We start from the raw sequence: 19173 nt of genomic DNA on the forward strand, positions 1-19173 counted from the left end.
CTCTGAAAACATTTACAAGCAATCAGAATGGTCTCCTAACAAAAGTACTGAATCACACAGCATTCTGAACAAAACGCAACCAAATCCTGCCACTAACTATAAAGCAGCTACATTATTTATTGGCATTAAACACAAAGATGAGAGTCTCAACCTCTGATGTAATATAAATCATCATAAATATTTTGCTTAGGTCTCTCCAGCTCAACCCAGACAAATGTATTTTCTTTTTTGGAATGTGACTATAATATTACTGACCAGTCAGTTTCAAGAAAACCTGGTGTTCCAGTAGCTGGATCACCAGCAGGTGCCAGTGACACCAGCCCTACATTCCCCCAGTGTAGAGCCTGGGCAAGGGTTTCTGACCTTCCCTCGACCTTACCACAGCAAAGCTCAGGTTTGACAAGTAGCCAGAAAATAAAAGGTTCACAACACAGATTATACAACATCAAAAACTAAAGAAACAGAAGTTTATTAAAAACATCTTGTTTTTTGGAAGACTAAAAGATATTTGAAGAATAAATGCAAAATTATCTCCTGTGTTCAGGAATATGTGGGCATACATTTTGAAACAAAAATTCTAGTTGTTCCTAATGCTTATTTCAAGACTGGATCCTATTTCCCAGCAAGAGTCCAGTTAAAGGGAAAATATCAGATTAAGGGATGCCGACATCTCTACACAAACAAGGACAACAATCACTAGATTTATTGAGTTGATCGGATTTGACTCAGCAAATGTTGTGACTCTAAGTGCACTGTCAGCTGGGAATCTTCTTTGTTCAATAAACACAATTCTTCTGTTTAACTTCTAAGAGTGATTGGTAACTGTAGACAGTCGTTAAATATATTTCCTGATACATTTTTCATTAATCACAGTGAAATCAAGTCATAAATTATAATGCTTCAAATGAAATTATAATCATGCAATTTTTCACATGGCTTAAATAAAATAAAATACAAAAAATATATTTTTTCTACCTTTCTGTTTTTAAAACAGGAACTAGATGCTAACAAACATCTTAATCTTTAGTACTGCTAAAAGCTCCTCCTGGTGCCACTGATTAGCTTGACTTGAAAAAAACAGAAAGGAAAACAAATTGCATCAGTGTTTACCTAAGGCAGAAGTGAAAGCTTGAAACAAAATAAGACAGAAGGACATAAAATGACTTGCTTCCTGGCTCATAAACAATAGAAAAACAAACATTGTATGAACTTTATCTTCCTGTGTGGGTGGCCTAATAAAAATTAGAAGCAAAGGAAGGCTTCTTGAACAGAGATGGCCACCGGTTCCATCCAAGGGACGCTGTGCCGGAGCGGGGGGACTCTGCGGCCCCCGACACTTGTGCCCGGGCTTCACACTTGTCATCAGCCAACCCGCTGGACATGATAAGGGATTGCTTTGCTGGCAGAAGTCTGCTTTCCCCTGATAAACCTCTATCTCATCCACAACTAGATTTAAGATATGTAGGATACACTCGTCTTCAAAGCTGTCACCAGAAGGAAACTCTGTCAATGACTTCAGCTTTCGTACGCTCCAGATAAACTTCCCAGTTTAATCTGTGCCCTTTGTGACTTTTCAAGCTATTGTAACCATCAAAGCCCTAATACACTCCCAGATACAGGATGCTCCAAATCAGATTCCATTTTCCCAGCCAAACTTCAGGGCCTCTACTTAATGCAAATATGACAGCTAGTCAGATCTAGAAGGAGTTTGAAAACGTAGAGAGAAGAAACTTCTTCTCTATCCACCTCTGCCCCACCAGGCTGCTTGCTACAGCAATAGATTTTAAAACTTTCACAAACCTCAAACAGAAAAAAAATAGGATTATCCATTACCATGTCAGCTTAAGTGATAACATAAATATATATCACAGAACTTCTGCCACTAAATCACTGTTTATAGATGTCAGATCTCATTTATTATTAAAAAAGCCCCAAACAAACACTTTAAAGCCTTCCTTATTATTTCACAAAAAATGACTGATTTCTGAACTGCAAGGTGGAGCTATTCTTTCTATTATTTTTTTATTCAGAGCAACTTATATTATAAACCTCAGTCAAGAGTAACATTAGATGATATTCATAAACACATTACTATTGCCTGAGTTACTTCATCTCAGTATGTAGCCTAGAAAATCCAACAGACTTTCCCCATTGATTTTCCCCATCAACCCCCATTGATTTTACATGAAAGATGGCGCATCTCAGAAAACTTTCTTGTATCTTACTTTTTTTTGAACAGAAGAAAATGTACACTGAGACAATATAATATCTCAACAATATAATATCTAAACAATATAATATCTAAAATTTACTTTTAGAAGAATTTATAGAGAGTGCTCCTTATTCACAGAAACTATAAGATTTTAAAAATCAGGGTCTGTGTTTATAGTGTGGTGTTTCATTGATAGGGTCTAAGTAGAATATTTCTCCTTTTGCATTTTTTCATGGAATTTGCTTTGTCCATTTTTCCCCTTCGCATCAACAGCCTTAATAACTTTAAAGTCAGGTACTCAGAGATCAAATCACCAAATCGTGGAATTATTTCTGAATATGCAATATGTATCCCCTTAGGTACAAGCAAAAATCCACTTGCGAAAGCCCTCATCTGTGTCATTGTAAATTCACCTCTCCAATCTGACCTCTTCCCTCCTCTCCAATGTCCAGTCACCAACAAATCACGAATATCATAATGTTTTGTTTTCTAGGAGTTTCTGTTGGCTTGCTTCACTGTATGTGCTTATGACCAGACAGTTATTTTAGTTTAGTTATTTTAGTTTAGAAAGATAGCTAAGACATTTGGAAAATCCACACAGTTGTCAGCCCTGTGACATTCAATGCCCTCCGACACATGCCATGCAGATATAAAGTTGCACTTCTAAAGGAGACGTACTTTAAAATGTGAATGTTGAGCACATCCTGATTTTGATCTCCGCCAGTTCCCCATTTTTTAAATCAAACAGCCACTTAATGATTGCTGCGGTGGTTTATATATATGTGATTCATGGGCACACTCGCAAGAGGTCATCGGAAAGGCTGGCATTTCACAAAGCGGTACAGTGCTGCAGTCAGCCAGTACATTCTCCCACCTACGTACAAGCTAATTTGATTAAAGGTAGAAGATCAATCAAACTCTATTGCCTCAGAAAGATTAATTACCTCAGCACTTTCCGAATTAATTATTAGTGTTTAGCCATGGGGATAGAAAAACCCAATACAGTAGAAGTAAAGGGACCCAATGGGCAGATGTGGTAGACTGGGATGTATTTTATCCCAAGATTTATTACCTTTAACTAATGACGATGTCTTCCTTCTTTTTTTTTTCCCCTCAAATTAGACCCAAATGCTATAGCGTATTTATAACTCAGCAACAACGCAGAGCTAAAGTATTACTGCTACATTTCAGCCTTGTTGTGGAACTAAAAGAACCCAAGAAGAGAATAAAAAAAATGAAAACACCATTAAAAAAAAAGAAATCATATCTGTTGGCAAGTATTCTTAAGCCTCAGTTTTTGGACAGGGAACAAGATACTTAAAACTTTGTAGTTGTATTTTTTTTGGTGCCCCAGCATGAGGTCTGAAGTCCAGCTGCCAGAGCAGTCTTACTGATGATGTTTAAAGAGTATATTTCAGCAGCTGCAGAGCTTCTGATTATCAGACAAGTCAGCATGACAAAAACCGCAGTCGTTTCCCCCAGGGAGAGCAAGCTTCCTCCCTGCAGCTGTCGGCTGAAGCACTGACCCTTCCTTCTTCACAATGACACCAATGAGATTTGCAGGACCCCGTGAGCCATCACCATGGAGGGGTTCCCCAGTGCTTGCTCGAGGCTGGGCAGGCAGCTCTGCTACACCGGTGTGGGACCTCAATGGCCACAGGACGAAGCTCCAGACCAGCCTGCTGCTGGAATTCGAAAGCAAGGGCTAATGCAAAGCTGAGATTCAGCAAACGCACCAGTGTAGAAAAGGGACCTCTTGGATCACAGAACAGATTTGCTGTTATTATAGAGGAAGACTTATTTGCCCTGTTAGAAATTTATCGATCTTCTCTTTAAAACTAGTTAGGCATTCTCATTCCCTGCTTCTATACTTCCCCACTGATTTTGTTTGAAATCCCCAAACTTCTGGCCCTGGCTGGTTTACAGATAGCACCTGTTCATTTGCCATGCAGCAACTCGGTGCTTCATTTTGGCCACCAAAATCTCTCTACCGCCACTCTCTGCTGTTACTTGAGAGCAATCCTAATCCCCAGCCAGCCCTTACTTTGCAGTTTAAACAGGCCAATATTAATTCCTTTCTCTGTATATAGGCATTCCATTCCCTTGTTATTAATAATATTTCTTTACACCTGTTTCTCAAGTGAGTTCACCTTTCTTTAATGTGGGAAACCAACACTATTCATAATATGTCAGTTGTGGTATCATCAATGCCTTGGGGTTATTTTTCTTTTTTTTTCTTTCTTTTTTCTTTTTTCCTGTACTAGGAGTAACTCAGGATTTTTTCACAATCACCTCAGGAACTGGTGATTTATAGTTTATCTTTGTAATACTCAGTTGTTTTTTCTTTATGTCATTTTCAGCTGGTGATTTATGTACTAGGTACACACACCCATTCCTATGAGAAAGACTGTCAACTATTCAATTTCAATCCACTGCTATTATTCCAAATCCTTAGCAAAATCCAATTCTTGTGGCATACACTCCTCCTCCTCTATATTTTCTGTGATGTTTGGCTTTGAGATAGCAGAATATTTCATTGATATCTTCCTGCTTTTAAATGCCTAACTTATTAATGAAGATAATAATGGAGATTTTTCCATTCTTCTATTAATCACTGTCTTTTCCTTCTTAATTACTAATGCTCCACCTTGATGTCATAATAATATTTATTAGTTCTTAATTCTATATAGACTAACTATACATTTATTCCACAATGTTAAAAATACATGTTATTGAAGTGAGATAATAGAGCTAATCTAATACTATTTTTGAGAAATTTATTATATCATTTATTGTTTTCTGTTTACATATATCATAGATTCTTCTTGGTAAATATTTTCCAGTAGTGAAGTCTGATGGAGCACGTATTTTTTTTCTTGATGCCTTGTCTCTTGGAATTACAGAAAAATAAGGAAAACATGATCAGTTTTGATATCCTGGGGAGGAAGATCATCTCCTCTCCTCCACATGAATGCACTGAACCTGCTCTGACTTTTAGGGCCATTATCATCATTCCTCATCAGCCTGTCTTTGCCCTCCTCAACATCATCCTTATCAAACATTAAGGCAAGGTGAAAGTGTTCTTTTAATTTTGGGGAAGAAATATGAGCAGATGTCATCCTTGCTGCAAACCATCTTCTTATGTGGCTAAATACCATAGATTACAGCCTTAATTCTTCTTGAGACTAATTCTCTTCAAGTCTGATGATCACTTAAAGCCAGCATAAGCTTTGCCCCAGCTACTCATTCACTCGTTTGCTGTCCACAACTAAGAAATGGAATTGGGGAACTGATCCATTTAAAAAGAACTTTTCCCCCTGTCCTTAGATCAGGTTGAACCCAGGTGAATTCTATCCTGTTCACCCAGGTGAAGAAGTGCTTGTGCTTCCACAAGAGAAGGTGCAATTGGGAGATACAAACAAGCAGCCCCAGACACAGCTGATAATACCAGCTCCAAGTGACCATGAAGTTACAGTACATACTACTAGCTCCCTTTCTGGCTATCCTTTCCTTAGTGTTACAACTTCTGATTTTTAAGGCAACTTTCTTGGCTTATTAGTCACTACTTCATGTTAAATATCATTATGGAGACTCTCCTTAAGATGCCAGTTTTCTTTTTCAAACCCCAGAAACCTCAGTGTGATTTGCCTCATTAACTAGTTCTTTAATTTTCAGCTAGCTTTGTGTATAATTCCATTTTGTTTATACCAAAAAAATTACAATTATTTAATTGCAGATTACTTTCAGGTTCTCTGGCTTTTTTCCCCCTAAAGCTGCAATGATATTCCACTTACTCTGCTCAATTTCTTAGGTGAACTGGGTACATTCTACTTTCTCCAAATAATAGTAAGAAAAATAATTTTACTCTAATGGGAAAAAAAAAAAAAAAAAGAAAATTTGTCATTCATATGTTACACATGTATTAAATAACCAGGCATAACTGGGGTCAACATGCACCTTTCAACCGCTTCGGTCAACATCACTGCTTACAGAAACTAAGGGGGCACCACTGAGACACAGTTTGCTAGGCTGACAAAACCAGAATTTGTTACTTTTCATCTATGTTTGCTTGTAGTGTGTCTTGTATTTAAACGTCATAAAGGGCAGGGGAAAAGACAAGACAATAAAAGGTGGTATGGTTAAAATCCTTTGCACAAGGAGTTATTGAAACATCCTTATTGGTTTGAGCAATTTATCAGCAGAAAATATATTAACACCACATACATTAGTGCTGTTACTTAAGGACAATATTCTCTACAAACCCACATGCATTCTTATATTACTATTTACTTAGTGTGACAGTTTATTGGCATCTCTTCCTTATGACACATCTACCACACTGCACATTATGCTTTTTTGCAGAGGCAACTAAAGTAAGAAAGGACAAATCATTTAAAATAGCCTATTGCTAATTTTAATTAGTACAGTCAATTAATTTTAAAGGTGTATATATAAATTGCTCATATTTTTCTGTATTCTTACAGTTACTCTTTCCCCCTTGCTTCAGTCCTATATTGATGTGAATTTGCCAGGCTTCCTCTCATCAATATTTCTCAGCTCGTGTTATTTTAAGTTATGCCCATCTTTTCAGTGTTTTGTAATACATGCTTTACTATTGCTAATAAACGAAAAGTTTCCAAAATACAATAATTCCCAATATTAGAGAAACAACTAAAACCTAAGAACTGTATTCAGGAAAAACAAGAGGGAGAAAAGACTTTTGAATACCCCTGTGTGATGGGGCATCTGGCATCAGCTTTCATAAGCCACTTATGTCTCAGTAGGCTATAGACATTACTGAAGTTGTTTCATCCCAACTCTATGTCTTCTTGGTAGGCAAAGTTGATCTAAATCATCATCAGATGATTAATCAGGCTTAATGTTTCAGACAATGTTTCAGATTAAGATAGGTCAGATATTTAAGATCTTGAGACAGAATGAAGGTCATGCTTATTCTGCTGTATGAATTCCGGTATCTACTCGGATTATCTGGTTGTATATTCCCTTCTCTTTTCACATTAACAACATTTTGGTCTATGAAATAAGAATATAAACACTTGACTATATCATGCCACTCCACGTTAGATGAAAAAAGAAACAATCAGAAGTCTAGCAGCATGTTTGTAGAGGAAACTATCAACTGAGAATGGTTTCCACTATTTAACCATTGACTAAATGTGTCACACATGCACAAGGGAACAAAATGAACCTCAGGCTGAAAACTTTCCTAAATCAGCAGACCAGGTATTTTAGTTGCTCTCACCCTCAGTAAGTCACTTTGCAGCAGCAGACTGAAAAAAAACATGCTGTGGGTCTTCCCCTTCTTTTTCACTTAGATGTATGAGAGCACTCAACAGATATTTATATCTGGGTTTTTTTTCCTGCCACTAGATGCTGCCATTAATATAAGTAAAAAACTCTAAAAAGGACTGCAATCTGTGCTTTCCACACTGTAGGCATCACGCTATATTGTGTCAATTAAACTGTTTAAATAAGTCACAAGTTAGAAGGGCAAAGAAATCTTAAATGCTAATTAAACTGTGATTTCAAGTTGAAAACTGAACTGTCAGGTAATTAAACAGGTGGTTAAACTTTCTTCAACTTCACACTTGAAAAGACATCAGATGCTTGCTTAGTCTCCACACAGTGATATGTGTCAATGATATTCAGATGTCAAAACTCTATTACTTCTAGGGCAACATTCTAGAAGAGTCACAATCCATATTTCTTCTGAAATTGCAAAATCTGGGTTCCAAAAGTACTGTTAAGTCCAAAACCTGAGCCTCTTTGTAAACAGCAAGACAGGTCCACATGCCTGTTCTAACAACTGCCCATGCACCTCCTCTCCCACACTTTCTGCATAAAAGGACTCAAATACTGATTTCTTGTACATCTTGCTCACTTCAGTAGAGCATAAACATCAATTACAAACAACAAAAGGAGAAGGGAGCTGGAAAGCACGTTCAGATCATGAGTATGCATAGCAAAAGCAGCAAATAACGATATATAACTTTAAATTTTCTTTCTTCTGGGGTATATTTGTAGCCCTTTATAGCCCCATTCTGTGAAGAATTCAGTTTGACTGCCTAGAATATTCCCAAGAGTATATTACAGCCTCAAATATATGAACACAAACAAAAGCAAACAAAGTATGATGTTTTCAACACAACATCCAAAAGCTCTGATGGTTCTTGTCAGCTGTCAGCTCAGAAAAAAAATAATATTCTAGCATTATTTCAGGAACTTTACAAAGTTTAAAAAGTCTGAAATTGAGGATGTCCAGTTAATAGTTTATGATCTAAAAGAAAAAGAGAGAATGGACCTCATCCATGCAGAGAAGCCCCTCAGACTCCAGCCTGGGGCAGCACAAGGCAAAGGCAGCGGTGGGATTTCCAAAAACCAGGCTGAATTTGTCAGAGCCAGCCCAGAGTCGCAGATAATGCTCTCTGCTGGATGCTGTATTTGCCAGTGCAGAGATGTAACTACCTTCTCACTGAGCTACTTCAAGTGCATAGGACTTACTAATTCATTCTTCATGATACGCTAAAGCAGCAGAAATACACCTTTCGGGCCAAGTTTTGCCCAGAACAGATATATTTTCAAATCACTTATTAGGCCGCTAACAAGGCCTTAGAGGCTTACACACATTCAGGTGTCTCTTTATCAATGGCATGGTTCAATTTAATCCAGATGAAGAGCCCCTGGACAATGAACAGTTGACTGAAGTACAGTGCAGTCTCTAACTGGCTTTCACATCACAGCAGAGAAAGCAATACCGGTATCCACAGCTCCAGCATGGTCCTGAGCTCACCTTGATTTTCCCTGACTGTTTGCAATACTGTAAGAAGTCAATGATAACAGCAGAAGTAAGATGATAAACTTTTGAGATGATTACTACATAGCATAGTTGCTCTCAAAAGACAAATCAAGAAACGCTTATTTCTGGAGACTGCGGTGTCTCCACAGACCGACTCATCATCCAGAAGTTCTTCCTGTTCAAACGACCTACAACGGGCAGTAGCGTTGGGTAGGGAAACACATTAAAAAGCATAAACTCCCTCAGAGCGGTATTTACAACTGTAAGGGCAACAATGTTAACCTCATCAGAAAGCTCCTCTTCATACAGCACAGCAGATCTATAAAAATACCAGGTAATCCATAAACTCTTTACAGCTCAAGAGTGTTTTATTTCCCATGGTCAGACTTCACACTTTTAGAAACATAGGGCTTCTTTGACCACATTAAAATCAATGATCAGCTTTAATAATTGCCTGAAAAAGAAGCCCGCTTTTGGTATTCAACTGATTCAACAAGCAAGATAACCAGAGTTCATCACTTACTGGACTCGGGGTCTGAGTTGCCGTCTCCTTCTGTCCGGCTGTTGGGTGACGCCTGCTCATAGTACTCGTCCCGGGGGAAGCCGAGGGGCAGGGGGTGCGATGTGCTGGCACCGCTGGCGGGTTCATGGTCCCCAAGCCCACTGTCACTGCAGCTTTCCTGGGAGCCATCTGGTAGGTGAAATGTGACGCGGCGCTGAGGCTACAAGGAAGGGAGAAAATTATATGGTTTCCACTACAGTATCAGTAATTGCTTAATGCAACCAATTTAGGAAATGTATTATTTCAGTTATCTGCTGAAGACGCATTATCTAGAGCTGTGCACAATTTCAGGCTTTCATGGACAGCCTGCTTTCAAACCCGCTTCACCTGACAGCACTGCTTTCTTCTATTTTTTAAAAATGTAAGCCCTGATGCAAAATGAAAGACACCTCAAACTAAAGAGATTCTGTCAGACTTCACAAGTCTTTGGATGCTTTTTGTATATTGACTTGGAGATTTCAGTCACTTTTTGAGGCTCAATTTATTTCAATGCTGAGTTTTCTAGTTTTAAAAAACAAAACAAAACAAAACAAAACATTTTCTTTCCCATTAAAAGCTGTTCCACACTTTTGGGTCTAAAAAATGTGACACACTTCTAATGTTGCATTCTTCTAAGGCAGAGAGAGAGCAAACAATAACAAGCCTTCTGTATTGAAAACAATTTTAATTGATTCTGCACATCCATGAAACTAATGAATTAAAAGTAGATTTCACTACTCTCCCTCAGACATTTCATTAGAACCCCTTTGATTTCTGTTGTACCACAGACTGGCATCTTCACTGTAAAAGGCTGGAAGCTGGGAGAGGGGTGAGGAAGGAAAGGTTCACAGCACGGCTGCTGAAGGACGGGTGGTGAGTGATGCACCTGACACATCAGGTACAGGACAACACTTTAATTACCTGACTCTGCCTGACTTAGGACTTGAATAACCAAAATTTAAATCTGCCCCAGTATGAAAAGAAAATACGAAACAAAGAAATAGGCAGCTCACCTGCTTATTTCCATGTGTCTTATTTCCGTGTGTCTTGGAAACATGAAACATGAAGATTCAAAAATCCCCAAGATAACAATTTAAAGTGTTATTAGTTTGATTTTTTTCAAAATTCCATTTGAAAGGCAATGCAAAACTTTATAGTCCAGTTGTTGGGATTAGTAATGCTGGAAATCAGATTTTTGATGCAATTATGCAAACAAACAAAAAAAAGTATGTACTGTTCTTACAATACAACAGATGTTGTCAGAGATCCCTAGATATTTGGTTCCTATAGGTGATGGTGTTGAACACCATTGGTTAAATTAAGTTTTCGCTAAAAAGTTAAGTTCCTCAATTTTTCAAAATCTCTTTTTATCACTATGACATTATTACATATGCCCACAGACAGCTGCTGTGCAGTGTGGTACAGCCAAGAAAATGGCAAGATCAAGTTTACCTGTGCAGTTCCTGGCAGATGTGAGTGAAAACTCTTCTTAAAAGCTACCAGTAAGAAATTCACGTCCCTCCCAGAAAATCTGTTCTAGTGTTTCACCATTACTAATGAAGAGCTTTTCTTCTGATGTCTAACCTGCCTCTTTCTTGTCACAAAATAAATCACTTGTTCAGCCCCATCCATTTTGGTCTGGTTATTCCCACTCATCTTTCTGGCATTTGGCATTTTAGTCTAGTTCAGAATAAACGGACCTTATTATTTCAATCTGTCATGTGCCTTGTGATACCTCTTACAGTCCCCCCCACAAACGTGTCTCTGTGCGCTGCTCAAAACTCGTCACGCAGCTTCAACTGAGATCTTCAAAGCATGGAACAGAGCAGAAGGATCATTTCACATCTCCTGCAGGCTCCACTACTGCTTTGCCTTTTTCATGGCAGTGTAACACATTTTCCTTGCCAACCACCATAATGCCCAGCTCCTTTTCTAATGATCTTTCACTAGTTGTCCCCTTTCTGGCTGGTGCCATTGGTTGCTGGAGCCCAACTGCAGCTTTTTGCATTTTTTCTTCCTGCCATTCTGTTTTTATTCCAGATGACTTCATCTGTTTAGCATCAAGTGCACTCTGCCTTCCAGTCCTGCTTTCCTGTTTATAAAATTTGCAGATTTTAGATTTTCCTTCAGCAGGCATATCTTTAAAACCTGAGCACAGAACAACTTCCCATCACACAGGATGGAAAAGGGAGAAACCACCCCTCCTGTGACTGGAGGAGAAGCCTTATAGCCCACTGAAAAAAAAGTCAGCTGGTGAAAGCTACAAAGCTAAGACCTCCACACTCTTCCTCATGCATTTTTGGTGTCACCAGAAGAATCTTATTTGACTCTAGCGACCTGCCTGCTGGGACAGTGGTCCCGCTCACCCCACTGCTCTCTAATCCTCTTCCCACCACACATGGGTGGACATATGACACATGAAGTGTCTCTGCACAGTCCAAAAAACAGATGGATCCACAGAATTTACTGATATGACTTATCCTATTCCAGTTCTTAACCATCAATTGCCTCTCAGAGCCCTATTCATACCAGCAGTCTCAGCTGACTCTTATCTGAAAATTATCAAAATGCAGCTTTGTCAGCAGACGACAGTAAAGACGACCAGAAAGTCACCCAGTCTTTTTTTCATTTTTAACTGCCTTAGCCCAGTGAGAAAAAAAAACACCAAAAGCCATACCCTAAACAATATCTAAAATCTCACTAACTAACCCTCACATTCAGTAAAAAATTGCAAATATTTATTTAAAAAATTTGAGATCTGGCTAGTAGGAAAGCTTAAAACCATATGATTTAAAGTAAACTGGCATCAGCTAAAGGCTGATGATTTTTACTTTGATAGTGTCCCTCAGTATGTCACACCTGATAACGATGATGACAGCACTTCTAGAAGAATTTATTCAGATGAAATAAAACCCCAGCTATTTCTCTGCAAGGCAGTGCTACCATTTTCTTAATTCATACAGGCATCAGACAATGATCTGGAACAAGTAATTCTAATAAAATTTTGCCAAAAGTTGGGACTTATCTTCTGTCAGAATTATTTTGGAGATTTCCTCCTTGAGGCATTTAAATTTCAATTTATAAGATTATAAAATATCCTCAGACTCCAGATGCTTTTCTAGTTATCTCCAAAGAGAGTTCACACCAATAGTAATGGAATAACAAGGATTATGGTTTGTTTTATTTATTTGACTGACAGTATATTTTTTTTTTTCAAAAAAAGAGAAATCCAAGCAAACCTAGTATGTATTCTTAGTGTATTCTGAAAATGCTGATGTAGGAACTTGTAATACAGACAACTAGACTGATAGGGGAAAATGAAGTGAAAATTTCAGGAAAAATGTACAGTAACTTATAGTTTTTCTGACATATTTAACAATATTAAATCACTCTTTGTTGGTATGAAACAAGAATTTTTCTTCCGGAGATGTCATGAACCTAGACACAAATTCTATCAGAGGTCCCATATGGCATCCAAAAAAGAACTGCATTTTGTAATAGCAGCGTGTGTCTGGAGGGATCAAATTATCTCAGAAAACCACAAACCTTTTACTCTCATTATTTAAATTTATATGAAGACTGATCAAAGCCCCAAACTATTCTGTGTTCAATCTTTCACTACAATAATTAGACTGTGGCAGTGGGAATAATAAAGATGAGTCTAAGTAAATAGCTTTGGATACATTGAAGGGATGATTTCAGGAATTATACACCAGGGGTTAGCCAATTTATAATCAAAAACTGAAAAAAAAGGTAATAGAAAAAGCAGCAGATATCAACTGAGGAACATTAAACTATTAACCTTATTATCTTCATTCATTGAAGCAAATTAAAAGGATATCATAAAGAAAAAATATTACTGTTTAATTTTTGTTGAATTAATTATATTATTTAGATGATAATTCTAATTTAAAACAGACATTATTTAGGAGATGCTGCAAGACAGCATGAAAGTAAAAGAATGGGACTACTTCAACATTTTTCTTCAGTATTAGCAGCCACTGAATAAAGTAGTAAAAAATATTGTTTAACTTTAAACTGTAGTTTTGCTACTAATATTCATTTTCTCAGTTGTTTATGCCTTTCAAATGCTAAGCAGGTAGGAAAGGCATGCCTTAAATAACCAGACAACTATCTTCAGTCATGATCAGTACTTCTCAGTTGTTAAAGAAAACCCCTAATCAAACTCTAATTTCCAGACCAAATCTTTTTATATTCAACTATCACCTTTTGTTCTATGTGCTTTGATAAAGACACACAGAACCAGCAACTATCAAGATAAAATTGTCAGAATAACATAAAAAGAAACAGTTTAAAGAATCCAACCACAAACCCAACTGAAAACATGTATTTGTGTGGAAATTCAAGAAAGAAAAGCAAGTACTTTTATTTTTTCTTTCTCTAAACTTAATAGTGTACATCAGAGCTGTTACAGCCCAAAGAGTTCTCTCAATGATTTTAGAAGTCTGTATTTCACATACTTATTGCAGCTCAGAGCATTAAATCTAAGTTCTTACTATGGTATCTGGAATACTTTGCAATAGACAAAATAAATAATATAGTTCATTTTTCACCCAAATTGCAATAACTTCTAGATATGCCAACAATGAACTGTTCTTCTTTTGGAGCATCTATAAAGATGCTGAAAACTCTTGGTCACTATTATTACACACAACTAGAAACACGTCACTAATAACAAAATGTTATTGTAATAATCTTCTATGATTTCACTTTTTTTTTTTTATTTACTTCTTCAAAACTGCAAAATGAAGGGCCTTTCTATTGCCAATATTATTAGTCTTAATTGTCATCTCATACAGATTGAGTTTGTTGAACAAGTCCTTCTTTTTATTGAATAAATTCGGCTGTATCAGTTATTGTCCTATATCTATTGATTGCATCTCTTTCAGCTTCTGATTTTCTGTATGTTTGTCAAACAGAACTACTTTTTGCCCAGTTTACCAAATTTACCATTTAAAATATTGGAAACACATTACATTTTCAGAGATATAAAACTTCAGAAATCCAATAAAATCTTTTGACATTCTTGGTATAAATTTATCTAGTCTTCCTGATTTAATATCACTAACGTTAATAACTGGTTTCTTATATCCTCACTAATTACTAATGGAAAATACAGCATATGGTTTTCTTCTAAAGAAGAGAAAGCTTTGATAAACACTTTTACCTTCCCTTACTGTGATTAATGATCTAGCTTTTCCATAGCAGTGTGAGATATGTAAATAGTTTTAGGCTTCCACTGATTATTGATTTAAATAACTCCTCCCATTTTATTAATCTATTTAGATGCAGGAAGCATAATCTATTAACTTCAAAAGGTAAGTAAAAGGTTGGTTGACTGCCCAGACAAATGACAATTCAATATGAGTTATTATCGTAGACAGATCTGTAGTTTTTCAATGAAAGAATTGCTACCTCCCCAGCAAAACTGGGCAACAGGCGGTGCCTCTTTACCCGCTCAAATGGAAATTACTTCAAATTGTCAGATCTTGTAGTTGGATTCACTCACACAAAGAGTTGGCTCAAGCGACCAGATGTAATCTTGCAAGCTTATCTTGCAGTTCTACCACTCGCACTTACTCAGGGTGCCTTATTAAAATCATACTTACATGCCCCTACAGGCATTTCTTTCAGGCATTAAAACAGCACCTGACTGATAAGCAAAAATGTCATATATTCCAGCTATTAGCTATTGCAAAAGAAAAATTTGTGAAACCCTTTTTCATGTGGGTAAAGAACAGTTTTTTTAACACCACCTGCTTTAAGAAGCAAATTTTCACGGATGCCATTTTCCACTGAAGTAACAAGTAGCTAAGCTGATACTCCTGGCTTCCTCTTGTGGCACAGAGGTCATGGAACAAACTCATTAACCAAATCATCGCTGAACAAAAATGTTATGAACCTGGAACTTTACAAATTTCTGATTAATAACCTCACTGAGTATTTATTTCAGACTCTAATCCTCATCGTACCAACGAGTTACTCTCATATGACATTTCCCAGTCACATTTAACAATTAAATTGTATTTTCTGAGCTTCTTGAAATGACAACAAAGAACTGGAATAAAAAAAGCAAATAAAACTGAAAATAACATTTAAAGCATGTCAAACATTTTATTTAGCTTTTGAAAGGCAGTTATTGTATGCTAACTAGATGTCAAAATGATAGCTGAAAGCGTGCTTTTTAAAGTTTAATTCATGTAGGTCTTCAATTTGACATGTGATTAAATAAAAATTATACATGAAAGTTGCACTATGGCTGTGCTGTTGCCAAGGTTGAGAAATAAAAGAAGTCTCAATTCTGGTTTTTTTTAATATGTTCTCCTTTTCCAAGATATAATCTGTGATGTCATTATCTTGAATGCTTGAATTTCTGATAGGCAAGGCCATTTTAGTTCAAAGAACATAATAATAAACAATAATACAGAAATATTTTGACTGCTGGCCCAACATGGATCTTTTTTAGCAGAAATATTGATTAAGTGTTGCTGCAGTTCTGAATACTTCTTTCAAAAGCAACACTATTGCTTACCTAATATTTTCTTTGTGTTAATACTGAAATAGAGCAGAATTTATACTTTCATAAATATACATAGCACTCTAGCTCTAATTTCACTCTGTTAATTTATACATCTCTGTTGCAGCTCGGATAAATAGATTTCCTCTTTCTTCATGAATTAGGTTTATATTTATGGAATAATAAATGTTGTTCCAGTGAATTACTCACTGACCTCCAGCCCCTACTTTTGCATCACAGGAGTCAAGGCAAAGCCATTAAGTTCAAGCATGATGAGGTTATTAGAGCTATAGAGACCTGGAAGAAATCTCAAGAACCTGATTCAATTTCCATTCGTAATTTTTTTCTATTCAGTTTTTCATTTAAAGGTCAAATCTTTCTGAAGCAAGACATATGCGTATAACTACACAAGCAATCACAAGTGTTCACTTAAAGTGGTTTGGAAATGTGCTTTCATCATTTCTGACCAATAAATGTTGCCCAGAAAAAAAGGAACTTTTATTTAATTTTGATTTTTTAGGTTGTTCTTTCTGGATGAGAGAGAGAATAGACAAACATGTACGCTTTTACCCAAAATGGGCTCTCTGGAAACTCAAGACTGGCTTTCAGTGCAGTAAAAGCATTTTCTTTTCTGCTCTCTGTATCAATATTTGCTTGCAACACTTATCTTTTGGCCTTCAACAAATATCCTTCAACCACCTAGATTACCCACTCTTAATTTTAAATGTACAGTGCGTTTGCCACCTGAGGTCACCTGTCTAAAGTAGATTCTCAAGGCAATTATAATTAGCCCACCCTCAGGTGAAATGGTTGAGGAAGAGGCAAAAGAATACAAAGAAAACCTGCTGGCCTGTGTAAAATAAAGCTGTAGGCCAAAATTTACAAGCAGGGATGCAGTTCCTGCTGTATTTGCTTTGTACAAAGTAAAAAATTCATGTTTAAGTATGGCAGTGTTTATCAGCATTACACTCTTTTATGGACTCCCATGGTCCAGGACAAGCTTCCCTGGACCAAGAAAACTGTCACCAGAAGAGGTACCACTGACAAGAATCCAAGAAAGCTTCCAGGCTCAAAACATGTATCCTGAAACTGCCTTTCCGATGGCCAGATAAAATTTCACTCTCAAATATGAGGAGTTATTCCATATAATGAAATAAAGGAATTTTTGACTAGTATGCTCTGCTTTGTTTTAATCTTCTGTTACTGTAAATAGGAAAGATGTTATGTGATAAACGTCACGGTGAACACTGTTGGGATATTTTGGTTTTATTTCAAATATTTGAAATATTCATTTTTCTATCCAATTTGTTTTAAGAAAAAGTATTACCTTTTGTTCAAATAAAGTCAGAAATCTCCTATTTGCATTCACTATTTTCATAGCTTATGCTATCAGGGCGATAATGAATAAGTTTTTAGCTGTTATTTACAGCAGAATACATGAAATATTCAAATTTGCTGAAGTGAATTGAGCTACATGCTACTAACGCATTCTTAAATGCAAGTCTGGAATACCTATTTGTAAATGGGAAAAATTTTACAAATTGAAGTGCTGTATTGTATCATTGATACCGTCCTTTGCTCCCAGAGAGCCATGTCTCTGCAATTGTCCTTTCAGATAATCAGAATATATAACTGTCTTTCAGAATCTACCAATTGTGTAATTTCAGTAAAGCAAAATATAAAGCCATTAGACTTCCCTTGTTCCTTAAATCTTTCCAGCTTATTTTCATATTCAGTGCAGCTATTCTTTGGGACTATTAAGATTACTTACTCATCTTCACGGAGCAAAATAAAAATTGCTGAAGAAACGCAGGGTATGTTAGCATAAAGAAATAATGCAGTTCTAGGCAAGGAGAATCGAGGGACTGCAGCTGAAGGCTGAGGCAAGTCTCTTCCCGCCAAAGCAAGCTGAGAGCGGCTGCCGCCAGCAGCCAGCCCTGTGCGGCTGCCCCGGTTCCAACCCAGCCCCGACCTACAACCGTGGGGATTGTGCTCAGAAATCACAATGAGAATGTAGCTATTAAGTCAAGGTCCAGTTTGGTGAGGTTCAGGCAACTACCACCAGGGACCTGGCTTTATAAAGCACAGACCTGTGACCTTGGGTTGCTTTCCTGACAGTTAGTGAGGCAAGTGAGAAAACAGGTGAACTCAAGCCACGTACAGTAAGTAGAAACTGAGACAGAAGGGAAGTTGTTTACTTAGTAACTTAAAGAGTCAAGTGAAAGGTTCTAATGCAAAAATATATAAAGCACCAAAGGAAAATAATAGAAAAGTCAGAAAAAGTAGGGACTGGGCACTTCCAGAGAGCCACAAGGGCCACAGCTCTCCCTCATGGGACTGCGGGCTCTGTCAGCAGCACTGAGCATACCAAGGCTGTCCTTAAGAGCAAATTCATCCCAGCCATTTATTCTATAAAGCTAAAAATAACATTATTGCATGCTCATAAATAGCATCACCCTGCGTCCAAGCTTCTGCATCTTTGGAAAGATGCCCAAGTAAAAGTGCCCCAAAGAGCTGAGAAAGAAGAGGGGCTGAGGAGGGAAGGCCAAGGGCACAACTCCCTGAGTGCACTCAGTGGGTGCCTCCATTTCCACACCTGCCATGCAGAAGATTAACACTGCTACCATCTTTACTTCAGGATTATTCAAATTTCATTTAAAGCTCAGTTAAATCAGAGGTAAATATTATTCTCCATACAAGCCACACAGGACTGGAATCCTATAAATGTGCAATACTTTCACAAATCTGACACCAAGGAGACAATCGGGAAAGTTGACTGCTTGCTCTAGTTGATCGAGAAAAGTGTGGTGGTGCAGAAATCCCTTGTAACATGCAGTCACACAAGAACAAATGCAAGGCTTTGGGTCTACACTGTATTCTTGCTGCTCAGGAGAAGGCAAATTGCTGTAGATCTCCAAGAACCAGGGAGGATCGTTGAAATAAAACAGCAGGAAACATGTGTATGTGGAAGGGTAATAATATTAATGTCAGCAGAGCTGGCAGGAGGGCAACGGGGAGACACTTACGGGCACGCGTATCTTCCACACACAGCTACACGCACGTGC

At 37.3% G+C, this 19173-nt stretch overlaps 1 protein-coding gene across 1 annotated transcript in view; it reads right to left on the reverse strand.

The window, feature by feature from the left end:
* The window catches only part of PCDH11X (protocadherin 11 X-linked), a gene marked incomplete at its 3' end in the record, with an annotated part of 459004 nt that overhangs the window by 118821 nt on the left and 321010 nt on the right, over positions 1-19173 (reverse strand). Inside the window, exon 6 of the mRNA XM_082061889.1 lies at positions 9553-9751. Coding sequence (XP_081918015.1) covers positions 9553-9751 — 199 coding nt within the window. The remainder of the gene's footprint in view (positions 1-9552; positions 9752-19173) is intronic.

The sequence above is a fragment of the Streptopelia decaocto genome, assembly GCF_964273445.1.
Source record: "Streptopelia decaocto genome assembly, chromosome: 10".
Taxonomy (NCBI): Eukaryota; Metazoa; Chordata; class Aves; order Columbiformes; family Columbidae; genus Streptopelia; species Streptopelia decaocto.